Source organism: Diabrotica virgifera, chromosome 6 (assembly GCF_917563875.1).
Source record: "Diabrotica virgifera virgifera chromosome 6, PGI_DIABVI_V3a".
In the NCBI taxonomy this organism is placed as follows: domain Eukaryota; kingdom Metazoa; phylum Arthropoda; class Insecta; order Coleoptera; family Chrysomelidae; genus Diabrotica; species Diabrotica virgifera.
Genome location: NC_065448.1, coordinates 235,288,552 through 235,302,973, shown reverse-complemented (window position 1 = coordinate 235,302,973; position 14,422 = coordinate 235,288,552). Strand labels below are relative to the sequence as shown.

At 35.8% G+C, this 14,422-nt stretch overlaps 1 protein-coding gene across 1 annotated transcript in view; it reads left to right on the top strand.

Annotated features, from left to right (window-relative positions):
• Nucleotides 1-14,422, top strand: part of LOC114335902 (fatty acid synthase-like) — a 51,576-nt gene that overhangs the window by 26,394 nt on the left and 10,760 nt on the right. The window contains exons 7-16 of the mRNA XM_050654767.1: nucleotides 124-467; nucleotides 525-1,173; nucleotides 2,339-2,591; nucleotides 2,716-3,247; nucleotides 5,877-6,861; nucleotides 8,998-9,286; nucleotides 9,542-9,728; nucleotides 12,863-13,141; nucleotides 13,224-13,649; nucleotides 13,732-14,060. Of these exons, the coding sequence (XP_050510724.1) occupies nucleotides 124-467; nucleotides 525-1,173; nucleotides 2,339-2,591; nucleotides 2,716-3,247; nucleotides 5,877-6,861; nucleotides 8,998-9,286; nucleotides 9,542-9,728; nucleotides 12,863-13,141; nucleotides 13,224-13,649; nucleotides 13,732-14,060 (4,273 nt within the window). The remainder of the gene's footprint in view (nucleotides 1-123; nucleotides 468-524; nucleotides 1,174-2,338; nucleotides 2,592-2,715; nucleotides 3,248-5,876; nucleotides 6,862-8,997; nucleotides 9,287-9,541; nucleotides 9,729-12,862; nucleotides 13,142-13,223; nucleotides 13,650-13,731; nucleotides 14,061-14,422) is intronic.

The window sequence follows — 14,422 nt, the reverse complement described above, 5'->3', positions numbered from 1 at the left end:
TAATATCCCAGAAAATTTGTTAGATAACTATTTTTATTGAACAAGAATCTAATATGGTATAACTTATCAACCTATCAACTTATATACTTAAGCTTTTATAATCAAATTTTTACTTTTTTTCAGATATACTGTTCTTGGCAAACAACCTGTAAGAAACATTTCAAAGTACACATCTGAACGTCCATTGGTATTTATATACAGTGGATTAGGCACACAATGGGCCGGTATGGGAAAAGATTTGTTGGAATTCCCAGTTTTCCGTAGCACATTCATTCGATGTGCCGCTGCTGTGGAGCCATACGGATTAGATCTTATGGACCTCATCTTGAAGGGATCTGAAAATTCTGTCAATGACATCGTATTTGTATTTACAGCAATTGCTGCTATACAAATTTCTTTAACAGACTTTTTGTACTCTTTAGATATTAGACCAGATTTCTATGCTGGGCATTCTTCAGGAGAAGTAGGTAAGTACTTATTATATCAATTTTGACCTGGTGTTTAACCTGGAATAATTTTTTTAGGCTGTGCTTATGCCAACGGTGACTTAACACCTGAACAAGCAGTACTGCTGGCTTTTGCAAGAGGACATTCTCTGAAAAAACAACAACTGGAGGTTGGACAAATGGCCGCTGTGGGTCTTGGTGCAGAAGCAATTGAAAAAATTTTACCTGCAGATATATTTGTTGCTTGCCACAATTCTAAAAACAGCGTTACCATCTCTGGACCTAAGGAGAGTACCGTTAAGTTCGTGAATAAACTAAAAGAGCAAAACATCTTCGCTCATTTAGTCGACACAGCTGGATACGCTTTCCACTCTAAATACATCTGGAAGAGTTATGAACCCTTGGTTGATTTCATAAGGAAGGTAATCGTGGATCCCAAGCCAAGATCAGATAAATGGATTTCCAGCTCTGTAGCACCAGGACAAGCCAACGAGTCATGGGCTAGTCTCAATTGCGCAGAGTACCATGCTAACAATTTCCGAAACAAAGTTCTCTTTGAGCAGATCTATGAACATATTCCAGAGAATGCTATCGTGCTTGAGATCGCACCTAATGGAATTTTCCAAGCAATCCTCAAGAAGCAATTAGGTCCAGAACGCACCGTTATTTCTCTGACCAAAAAGACTGCTGAGGATCAAGAACAATTCCTTCTTTCAGCTGTTGGAGAGTAAGTCAACTATCTTTAAATTCAATACATACCTGAACTCGGTTTATTTTGTATTAGCTGGTTCTCGTAATCTTCACGCAACTGAAGAAAATAGAACTTTCTTAAACTGTTCGATTTTATATAAATTCTTCACAGCTGTTCCAAATAGATAATGGTAAAGCTAAACCACTTTCTTAAGTTTATCATCCACAGCATTCTTCTTTAGCTTGGATTTATTTGCTCCTCGATTTTTCCTATTATGAATTATATATTATTGTAGAAATTTGTATTTTTATCTCTTCTTTTGATGACCCCAATATTAAAATTTCAGAGGATTTCTATGGCTGGTTTTCAAGTTTCTACTGGTTCTTGTTCTTCTGTCGTCAAGTATTCGTTTTTTTCTCTCTCTATTTTCAGTCCATTTTTGTGCATTTCTCTTCTAGTTTTCGGATCATATAGGCTAGATGTTCTTCATGTCGAGTCGTTACCATGATGATCTGCAAAACTGAGTGTGTATAAGAAATAGTCTTGGATTGGTATTCCCATACCTTCACATTTCCTTTCAGGTTTAATATTTGTTCTAGTAATATTTTAAAGAGCATCGGATATATAGAGTATTCCTGTAGTAAGACTTTTATGGTCTTATTCTGTTCTTCATTCTTCTTCTTGAAGTGACCATCCGTAACAAATGTTGGCGATCGTCATGGCAATCTTTATCTCATTTTTAGATATCTCGGTTGTTCTTCATTCTTCTGAGGACCTTCTTATTTGTGACTCAATCAGTCCAGGGATCTTAAGTATTCTCCAATATAGCCACAGCTCAAACATGCTTCCAATATTCTGCACATATCCATGTGCAGATTCAACATATGAATCCATGATTCAAAACCATAAAAAAGGACAGAGAAGACGTAGCATCGCAGCATCTTTGTTTTTATACCAAGATTAATTGTGGCTCTTGAAAAGGCCCCCATCCGGATAAAGATATATCTAGCTTTCCTTATGTATGTCCTGTGTTCTGTTCCTATCCTGGTGCTGTTCTTCAAACTCTACTGTATTCTTCATTTGTGACTCAGTCAGGCCCACTTATTTCAATATTGAATGATACTACTACATTTTAAAAGGCCCAATGATTTTTTCTCTATATTTTTTACCAATATATAACTGTTTAAATATTTTTTGATAGACTATTCAACGCTGGAGCTCAACCAAACTTGAGGAAACTCTACAAAGAAACTGTATTCCCAGTCAGCAGAGGAACAGCCCTTATATCCCCATTGGTAAAATGGGACCATAGCATTACATGGTTTGTTCCAATGTACAAACACAAGGACAGTTTCGGAAAAGTTGTTAAGGTCAATATTTCTACCGAAGCAGACTCTTACTTAAAGGGACACAACATTGATGGAAGAGTCATGATGCCAGCTTTTGGTTTTCTGGTAAGTTATAGGTCAACGGTCAAAATTTAGCAGATTTTCATGACAAAGCAAAAAATATTGAAAATTGGAAACACTTATTCTGTCTATTAGTATGATAACTTGAAAATTGTCGATTGTATTTTAGGAAATGGTCTGGAAAGTATTAGCTGAGTTGGAGTTGAAAGATGTGTACGAGTTCCCTGTAGTGTTTGAAGACGTTAAATTAATCAGAGCCACCATTCTACCAGAAAATGAAAACGTAGAATTTCTGGTGAATATTATGAAGCAAACTGGCCATTTCGAGATTCATGAAGGTGGATCTATCGTTGTTTCTGGAAAAGTCCGCTCAACTGACGATGTTTCCAAAGAATTCAAACCAATAGAAGAACTGTATAAGGGTGGAAAAGATTTACCAATGTGTAAACGCGAGGACTTCTACAAGGACACTAAATTGAGACGAATGAACTATGCTGGCGTATTCCAAGGAATCGTTGAATGGGATATTTATGGTCTCAATGGAACAGTAGAATGGATGGATAGCTTGGGTGGATTTTTGGACAGCGTATATCAGATTTCGAAGTGTGAAAATTTAACCAAGGATTTGATTCTTCCTAACTCTGTTAAGAAGATGGTGATTGATCCAGTGACCCACTTTGCTCAGGTAGCAGCTAATAAATGTAAGTTACCTTCTTCCTCAGTTTCTTTTGTCACAATAATCGATTATTGTATAACTATTGCAGAATCCATTCTTCTTTATGTACCAATATCCTTTCAGGACGTTGGTTACCATCAGAGCTATCTTAATTTTATTCACTGTCACCCTAAATAACATGCTTGTATCAACACCATACCAATCTCGCAAGTTCCTCAACCATGGAGTTCTTCTTTGTCCTGGACTGCGTTTGCCTGTTATTTTCCCCTGCATAATATTTTATCGGAACCTATATTTGAGACCTCTCATTACATGTCCGAAATACTCCAGCTTTCTATTCTTGGTGCTTCTTATAATCTCAGTAGTCTTGCTAAGACGTTCTAGTATTGTGGAGCTTTGATGTCCAGTATGGCTAGATATAGACCGGTTTCCTTACAGTTCTCAACAACACTATCAAATTAATAGTGTTTGCAGTTCATCCGAGGAGTACTGTGTCGTCCGCACATCGCCAATTATCGATGGCTTCACCTTTCACAACTATTCTTTCTTGTCTTTCAGAAAGTGCATCTCTGAAAATTCTTTCGAAGTAAACGTTGAAAATCAGGGGCGACAAGGGGCATCCCTGTCGTACTCCTCTATTAAGAACCTGCGATTCCAAGCTGTCTATTAAAACTAATGTTGTTTGATTCTAATACAAATTTACAATTATGCGAACGTCACTGTCGTCCAAGCCAATGTCTCTTGGAACTTCGATCTATATGCTTAACATAACCAAATGCCATTTGGAAGTCAATAAAACAACAGTACATGTCTACAGATATATTACGACATCTTTAAGCAAGTACGTTCATCCCAAACAATACCTCTAGCTCTCGTTCCAAACCGTTACGGAAACCAAACTGTGTGTCACTTAGGTATTCCTCGCATTGTAGATACGGCCATTTATTACCTTTAGAAAAATTTTTAATAAATTGCTTAACAAACTGACGGTTCTATAATCAGCACAAATGTTTGATGTCCATTTTGATTTGCAGAATCTATCAGGAGCTATAAAAATTTTCTAAAAACCAATTGCTTGTCTGGCCAATATGTATATCCAGAAATATTCGTCATGAAATACCTGCAAAGTGATTTTCTTGATTTACTACACGTCTATTCATTGTGAACTACATGTAAGGTTATCTAAAGAAGATTATAATAATGTCTACAATTACATTGTTGGCAAAGTTCTTCTTCTTAAGGTACCGTGAATTTCAGCGTAGGATTCATGTCTATTGATTTCATGAATCCTGTAGGATTGGTCAGGCAGTACCTCTACTTGATCATACACTGCCTGCGTTGCTCCATCATCTCTAATATTTTTGCTGTCATCCACTCATTCTTAGTAGTTGTTTTATTTTGGAAAAGAAAAGTGTTGTTCACATCATAAAATTATTCTTTTATCGTGGTCCATGACTTTTCAACATCATCCACAGTTGTCATATCAGAGAACCTTTTGGTTTTTCTCCTGTATAATATGCTTCTCTTGCATAATTGTTTTTGAGTTGTAGCGAGCATCAGTTTAATATTTGTAACTAAGGGATTGGTGATCGGATCCTATGTCTGTTCCAGGTAATGCAGAAACCTAAGTAATAGCATCCCTATACCTTAAATTAGTTGTCACGTAAACTATTTGATTCTTTGTAATGCCATAGTCCGTCATCGAAAGGTAATGTAAAGCCTCCTGGGTGGGACCAAGTGTTCGTTATGTATAGATCTTTGTAGTAGAAGTAGTTTCCTACTTGATTTCCGCATCACAGTACCGCAGCCCTCTAACTGATTCAGTCTATCTACGGTATTCTAGTAAGAAGCCGGTTTAGGATCATTTTCCTTACGTTTAGTTCTAGTACTGGTGATCTACCTTTCTGGTGGCTTCTGCCGTTCACCAGGTTGGTTCTATACCATCCCTAGAAACGGGGTTGCCACTTCTGTTGAATTCACTGTACTGAATAATATATTCTCCACCTTCTTTTTCTCGGTTTAGCATTTAGTATATACAGGGTGTCCCTGCAAATAGTGTGTTCCTTAAAGGTATAGATAGAAGGTACAATGTAGAGCAAAAAAGTCTTATACCATTTTTTTCTAAATTCAACCGTTTGGCCAAAAAACCAAAATACATTTTAGTGTGCAAATTGAAATCTGACAACTATGTATACAAAAATCTAAACATAGTCAATCACAATTCAAAAATAGTTGCAGCATTAGCCTTTAGTATTTACATTAAACCCTGTCTTCATCCTAAACAAACAAACAAATTCTTGTTTTGTTGGATTTTCAAACATGGGGTGGTATAATTATTTTGCAGGTGTACCTGTCTGACCTACATTTTTCTGGTGTCAATAACCTAAATCACTAACAGTTCTTGTACAGTGATGCCAAATTTTTAAATTTTATGAAAATAAAAGTTTGCTTATATGGAGAAAAATGTATTTTTTTTTTGGAAACTGTTAACTTTAGAAAAAAATGTTACAGGATTTTTTGTTCTACATTGTGTATTATATCCATACCTTAAAGGAACGCATTATTTTCGGGGACACCCTGTATATGTTTAGTTAGTGCATTGCTATGTTATAAGCTTTTTATTCAATTTCATTACTATGTTCTCTTTATTTTAGTCGTTGAAGTCCAAAGAGACCCATATCTTCATTTGGTCAGAACCAAAGGAATCGAAATAACAGACTTGAAGTACGAGAAAGCAACCAAAAGAGAAAAAACTCATCCTGATCCTACTCTAGAAAACTACCAATTTATTCCGTATGATATTCCCGTCGGAAGCAATAAAATTGATCTGAGAACAAGCCTATCAGCAGGATTACAGATAATTTGTCAAAACGTAAAAGGCTTGATAAAGAGAGTATCGGTTTGCCAACTCAAAGATGACAGTAAATCTGCAGTAACTGACGAAGAAGTTAACAAGCTAATGGAGAGCATTTTAGACAAGCAAATATTAACAGAGATAGAGTATACTACAGACTCTTTCAGTACAGCTGATACCGCGTATGATGTAGTAATAGTGACTGGTAATGTGTCTGTGAACAACGGTGCAGATAATCTCAGAAAATTCTTGAGACCTGAGACAGGTTTTGTAATATACGTTGGAGATATTTCTCAAGTTAAGACCAACTTCGAAATTTTGTTCAAGACTCCATCTGTGAGTGTACTCAGATCCAAGCAAGAACTCACACCTCGCCATGAAGTCATATCCGTTAGTAATACAGACTTTTCTTGGCTTGAAAAACTTAAAAAAGCCGCCAAAGACACTGAATCAAAAACTGTGTATTTGGTCGCCGAAAAAGAGGAAACAAGTGGTGTTGTTGGGCTTCTCAAATGTTTATTGACCGAAGATTCGAAGGTGCAATTGAAAGCTGTTTTTACTAACAACGCAGGCAGTGAGTTCTCTCTAAGCAATTCGCTATATAAGACGCAACTGTCGAAACAACTTAATATCAACGTACTAAAAGCTGGAACCTGGGGAACGTATGTTCACATTCCATTGGAAGATATCCCTCAAAAATACGTCAGCAATGCTGTGGTTTCCGTTAAAAATCTTGGAGTTGAGCCTGCGTTTAACTGGATCGAGTACCCCAAACTTGCTCCTAGGTAAGTTAATCATTTCAATATCATTTATTCTCCACAACCCCTTTTGACGGTGGTAAGGGTTATTATAATTTCTGGTACCAACTGCAAATACTGTTTTCAGTACATTAAAAAAAAGTGCGAAAACGTTGAATTACCCATGTCTGCTGTCCCAGAGACTTTGTAAATACAACTCATCCGTTACTAGACCAGATAGAAGATCAAATAAGGTGTTGAATGATAGATAGCCTATAACCCAAGGATGGTACTAAAGGTAAAAATTTGATCCTGTACATCCGGTTTTAGAGTTGCAACTGAAAGGACTGTAGTATAAGCGATATATTATTCGACAAGTCTTAGCAAGACGAGAACCAATATATACTTCCGGTTTCATTGCTAAGGTGCGTCGAATAATATGTCGCTATACCGTTTTGGCTACTTAAAAATAGTACTTTTGGTTGCAAGTCTGGAACCGGAAGTCCGAGGTCAAATTTCTCACCTCTAATACCATTTTTGGTTATAAGCTCTCATTCGACACCTGCTTTGCTTCTATCTCTAATAACGTATATGACTTATATTCGTGGACAGACAGACGAAGGGATAGACATGCACGAAACCTGAAGCATATAATTTGTTTATTTATTATAGGTCTGGCTCCCGCGTATGAAAAAAAGTTGATTAATAGAAAGCTGAAAATTTTTTAATAGCTTAAGGGTGTCTAGTCGGACAAACTTTGATATATGGGAACACTGGAACAGGGGAAGCTTTAATTGTGCAACAGGTTAAAAATTTGGAACAGTCAGACCACGAAAACGTCACATGTATTTTATCCGACAGAACTTCCAATTGATTTGTTACCCTTTCATTAAACTCTCATGCAAAAATCAGACTGCTATTTATCACCTGTCATAATTCCTGTCATTTATCATGTTCTACGTGTTCCACTCATTATAATACCCATTTGGTAATAAATAGCAGCCTGATTTTTGCATGAGAGTTTAATAAAAGAGTAACAAATCAATTGGAAGTTCTGTCGGACAAAATACATGTGACGTTTTAATGGTCTGACCGATCCAAATTTTTAACCTGTCCCACGATTAAAACTTCCCCTGTTCCAGTGTTCGCATATATCAAAGTTTGTCCGACTAGACACCCTTAAGTTATTAACAAATTTTCAGCTTGCTATTAATCAGGTATTTTTTCCTACGCGGGATCCAGACCTATTATATTAATTTACAAAAAATAAAATGTGTTATTTTTTCTAGTTTGTTAATTTTTTACTTTGGTAACGCTGTTCTGACATAGACATACCTAAGAAACGAATTGGTTTGGTGGCACGGCCTTCCTATATCTTCTACATTGTTTTAAATACGTATTGAATTCATCTGTCTCTATTGCTCTCATTGAAGACGTTAGATTCTTTCCCAATCTGTATATCCAATTATAATAAACATTTCGTGCTTTCCCAAGGCCAATGCTTCTTCTTATTTACGTGCCATCTCCGCGACAGATGTTGGCAATTATCACGGCTATTCTGATCTTAGATGCTGCGGCTCTGATTAGTTCGATTGATGTGCATCCTTACGATTTCCTCAAGTTACGCAACCATGAGATTCTTCTTCTTCCGACACTTCTCTTGCCCTGGATTTTCCCTTGTATAATTAATTGAAGTATATTGTATCTCTCATTACGCATAACATGCCCCAGGTATTGCAGCTTCCTTGTATTGATGGTTTCCAATTTCTTAATTCTTTTGTTGACTCTTCTCATGACTTCGTTGTTTGTAACATGCTCGGTCCATGATATCTTCAGGATTCTTCTATGCACCCACAGTTCAAATGCTTCCAATTTTTTAACAGTCGATGCGTTAGGTGTCCATGCTTCTATCCCGTAAAGTAGAGTCGAGAAAATATAACACCTTGCTAGCCTAACTCTAATTTCAGTTTTCTTGCACAAAGTACCTTTCTCATTTTATTGAAGTTTGTTCGTGCTTTCTCTATTCGAACTATGATTTCTTTTCTTTCTTTCTTTGGAGTAATCGTTTGTGTGATTAGCCATGGAGTAGTTGAAGTTAAACTCAGTTTAATGATATTTAATTTAATTTTTATGTTTAAATATTAAGGATGAGCTTACCTTATGATGAGTTATATTTTCTTTTAGCAATAATAAATCTTCTCATGTCGTCAACGTAAACTATTCTGCACTAAATTTCACCGATTCCCAAATAGCCGCAGGCGACTTCAGACTAAAGCCCGTTGAACCAACTGATACAGATGTAGACATAGGATTCGAGTATTCAGGAATAACAGAGTCGAAGAAGAAAGTCATGGGAATTGTTGCTAGAAAAGGACTGTCGTTGCAAGTGAACAGTGACCCACATCTAACTTGGGAAGTACCTAGTTCTTGGAATTTGGAACAAGCAACAACGGTTCCTGTTATTTATTCTTTGGTAAGTACATTAGAGGCACGTCCACAGATAGCGGCCTTAAATCTTCAGATATTGCAGACACATATATTCATATTCATAATATATTTACATGTACCTCCTTCTGTTCCTTCTTCTCCTCCTCCTCCTCCTCCTCCTCCTCCTTCTCCCTCTCTTCCCACTGGTCTTTTAAAAATCTATATCTACTATCTTCTGATTAGTCATTTATTATTTGGTAAGAGTATCAAATCTATACTATAATAGCAACTTGTATTCCAGTGTTACTTAGGAATGGTAGCAAAAGGACAACTACAGAAGGAGGAAACCGTTCTGTTGTACGTTTCTGATGAATTCATTTCTGCAGCCACCTCAATAGCCCGAGGTTTCAAGTGTCGCATATTCCTAGCCGTCAACACAGAAGAACAAAAAGCTTTATATAAAAATAAGTTACCTGATGTAGAAATTGGTAAGTAACGTCTAAATTAATTTGCAATATTTTGACATGTAATCGAGCAATCTGTCGAAAAAAAAAATGATAAGAATAGTCAATACAAGTGTTATTTCTGCACCATAAATCTAATATCAACGAAAAACTAATGAACATATCTTGGATTGTATTGGCTCTCGATATAGTCCAGACTTTGCTGCATATGATTACCATATGTTTAATCATGAAGCTCCCTATAGATTTATTGCCTCTTTCTTCTTAACGTGCCGTATTAAGTCCCCTTGACGATGGTAATTAATACGATATGACTCTCTCTGTATTGAGCTATTCCGAACAATACTTTTACTATTCGTATTCACTCGAGACTGAAATCACTAGAGAAGCAAGACTGGCATGAGCAGGATTTGGAAAACTCAGTTAGACACTTCATCATCATTATATAACCTTCTGTATCCAAAGTTGAACATAGACCTCCCCTAATTTCTCCCAGTTTTGTCGATCTTGGGCTTTCCGCAACCAATTCCCAGCAATCCTTTTGACGTCGTCTGTCGATCGTGTAGGTGGTCTACCTCTACTCCTTCTGTCTTCTCTTGGTCTCCACACTGTAATTTTTTGGGTCCACTTCCCGTCCTTCATTCTGGCTACATGGCCCGCCCAATTCCACTTCAGCCATGCTACTCGCTCTATGACATCTGTGACGCCTGTCCTTCTTCTGATTTCTTCGTTTCTGTCTCTGTCTCTGAGAGTCAGTCCAAGTAGTAACCGTTCCATTCTTCTTTGGGCCACTCTTAGTTTCGTTGCTGTGGCCTGAGTTAACGATAACGTTTCGGCGCCGTAAGTCATGACTGGAAGCACACATTGGTTGAACTTCTTCCTTTTTATGCGGCCATATGCGGCCCATGCTAAAGTGATCATTCTCTGTAATTCAGCAGTTTGATTGTCCCTGACAATTTGGATTTCATGCCCTAAGTATTTATATTTATTGACCAATGCTATTTCGTTGACGTCGACTTTTGGATTTTCGCTTGGTACCAGGTTTGTCATGTATTGTGTAAAACACTTAAGAACCGCAAAATACCTTAATACTTGAGGAGCAAAGGGTTCAACCAGTACATCCTTCCTGTTAGATATACGACTGTCGGATAAAAAGAGGAACGACTGAATAAGATCAAAGATCACATCAGGAACACACTGCTAGACGAAAAGACCAACGTTGAAACCCCACAATACAACATTGGAGACCTTACAAAGGTAGGCGACCAAGAGAAAGATCACAGATGGAATGGGATTTCTCTGTGGATAATCTTTTGGTCACTTCTATGTATAAAGCCTTCTAATATACCGGGTGTCCACTTATATTTTCCCTCATTTTAATTGCCTATAACTTCTAAACGGCTCAAGATAGAAATATGCGGTCTTCGCTGAAATGTTTTATTTTAGTAAAAGTTTTGTTTGAATGGATTTAATTTTTTATATCGCTTTTAATTGCGAAAAAAAATGGCGGATTTTTGAAAAAAAACGTTGTTGACCTTTTTTTAGTGGAGCACCCAATATAATTTAAAAAATAACTAGTAGTCCAAGTAATGAAGCTTAAAATAGGACAAAACCTCGCAATTTTTACAGAATGGATTGATTTGCTTAAAAGTTTGAGAATAAGTAGTGAATAGTCCAATGATCAAAATCTCTATCATACCGAAAGGCGCTTTTACCATGGGGGTGGCTGTCACCTCATCTCGTGGGTGGAAATTTTTTAATATATTTTAATTGCAAAAGTTGGTAAAAACGTTTATTCTAAGCAAAAAACGTTGTATACTTTTTTTGACAAAATTGATAGTTTTCGATTTATTCGCTATCGAAAGTGTTAGTTTTATATCGAAATATCAATGTTTTTAATAGGTTTTCTGCTAATAACTCCAAAATTTTTCGTTTTATCAAAACAACTTAACTTAACAAAAATGTACCTCTTGAAAAAATAAACAAAACCGCTTTTTTAATTTTCTTTAAGACCAATAGTACCTAATAGAGCTATACTTGTAGTTTCAAAGTAGTTTAATATTGTAGTTTCAAAGTCAAAAGACGGGAAAACTAAGCATTTTTCGAGGACAAGTTGTTTAAACTAATTTTAAGTACTTAAAAGTGCATATCTCCAGAAATAAAAAAAAGTCTCTAGTTAAACCATTAAGTGACTTGTAATGAAAATAATGTCAGTCGCTATTCTTTTCAAAAAAGTGATCGCAAGCATCCCCCTAATCACCACCCTAATTAAAATTAGACATTGACCTTATGTGGTCTTTTTTTGTTAAGTATTATTAATTGGTTCTAGAAGTTTGACCGGCTTAGACTGATTAGTTTTTAAACAGAAGGAGTTAAAAGCGAACAACGAATTTTTGAAGTTTGGAAAAAAATGATTTTACTTCAGAATAGCAAGATTAGCAGCAGAGATATGAAAAAATGTTTAAATATGAAATTGTAGCATATTTAATTCCCAAGAACCTGGTTTGCAAAACTTTTTCTACGGCAGAAACTGAGTGACCTATTGACAATTAAAACTTGTAATTACATGCAAAAACCACCTTTAACAACCATTTCAAAGTCACCTCTTTTTGCGATTGAGGATTTTAAAAAGACTTAATATTAATAGCCTTATAGATCTTGTAGAAATTTACAAAAATTTGTTTTAACACACTTTCTAAGATAAAAAATAAAAAAGTTACGGTTAAAAAATTAATATATTTTTTTGAAAAAAAAAAGGAGAAATCTAATTTTTAAGCATAATAATGTAAGTTAGCGGTGTTTTTACCTGAATAGGTATATGACCGTTCTTTTAATTTCCAAAAAAATATACTGGGCGTTTCATTAAAAAAACGTTTTTTTTCAAAAATCCGCCATTTTTTTAAAGCGATATAAAAAATTAAACACATTCAAACAAAACTTTTACTAAAATAAAACATTTCAGCGAAAATCGCATATTTCTATCTTGAGCCGTTTAGAAGTTATGGGCAGTTAAAATGGAGGAAAATATAAGTGGACATCCGGTATAGTTTAAACCAGATATTTGATATTATCCTATCATGTTGTTTACAGTTTATTGCTATAAAATTATTTTTAATTTTTAACTAATTTTATCGGTAAAAATATTGTGTTATTTTCAGGACTAGCCAAAGATTCTGCTTTCTTGGATTTAATTCACAACAAAACTGGTGGAAAAGGTCTAGATTTAATTGTTAACACCGATAGTGACGTTTTCTTGGAAAAGTCAGTTACTTTCCTATCAAATTGCGGAAGAGTAGTCACTCTAATTAGGGGATCATTCCAAAATGCAAAAATAAACACAGACACTTTATATCACACCAACTTCTGTGTATCTCTGGATATTCTTCTCAATCAAAACGTAGCAACGAAAGAAAAGATAAGGACACTAGTAAAAGAAGGTACGTACTTAAGCTATTTTTATAAGATTGTGTGATAGAATCGTTCATTAATCTCTACTGATTCTTCATTTTTATTTAACAGGTATTTCTTCTGGTCATGTACAACCTCTGCCCTCTGCTGTGTATAAACCGACAGAGCTATCTTCAGCAGTTAAGCAGCTTAGAGACTCAAATAACAAAGAAAAGATCCTCGTTAACCTAGAACCTACTTCAGATCCTTCTATATTGGCTCTACCCAAAGTATACTTCGATCATAGTAAGAGCTATATCATCAACGGTGGCTTAGGAGGAATGGGTCTTGAACTAACTGATTGGTTGATGTCAAAGGGTGCTAGAAATATTATTCTCAATGGCAGAAGGAATATTACAAACGGGTATCAAGCTATATGTATGAGAAGATGGGCACAATACGAAAAGGTTGTAATCAAAGTGAGTACAACCGATGCCAGTACGTTAGAAGGAGCTGAAGCATTAATAAAAGAAGCCCAAGAGCTTGGACCACTCGGTGGTATGTATATAGGCTTTGAAAATATAAATCGTTTATTTATTTGATACTTGTGCGTCCTACAATAGTTTATTTAATGTTTTAGGTATATTTAATAGTGCCATGGTTCTTCAAGACGCCAATCTTGCTGACCAAACAGTTGAAATGTTCAAAACATCTTTAAAACCAAAAACGTTTGTAGCCGAAAATATGGATAGAGCAAGCAGAAAGCTTTGCCCTACTTTAGACTACTTTGTACTGTTTTCGTCGATGACTTCTGGAAGGGGAAATCTGGGACAATCTAACTATGGAATGGCCAATTCGTCTTTGGAAATGATTTGTGAGAAGAGGAAAAGAGCTAATCTTCCTGGATTAGCAGTACAATGGGGACCTATTGGAGAAGTTGGGGCTCTTTCTTCGTTGTCTGATGATCAGGTAACAATATTTGTAGACGTATTTTTATCCTTTTATACTTTTTCAATAGATTTACTGTACAATACAGTTTCTCTATTAGAAAGAGAGACTCAATAAACTATTAAAAAAACTTCTTAACAGAATTAGTCACAGGATACTTCCCATGCAGAAGACCATTAACCTCATTAATATGCTAAAAAAGGACATTTCAGGTAATAATGAAAAAGAGTATGGGCAGACAGATGAAACTTAAAAATGGCCTTCAATAAGATTTCATGCTGGTCCCTATACTTTTCAGCCTCTATATTGCTGACATGTGTGCAACCGAATCTCGCAATTTTGGATATGCTATCGACTGCACCCTTGCAACAAGTAACCAATCC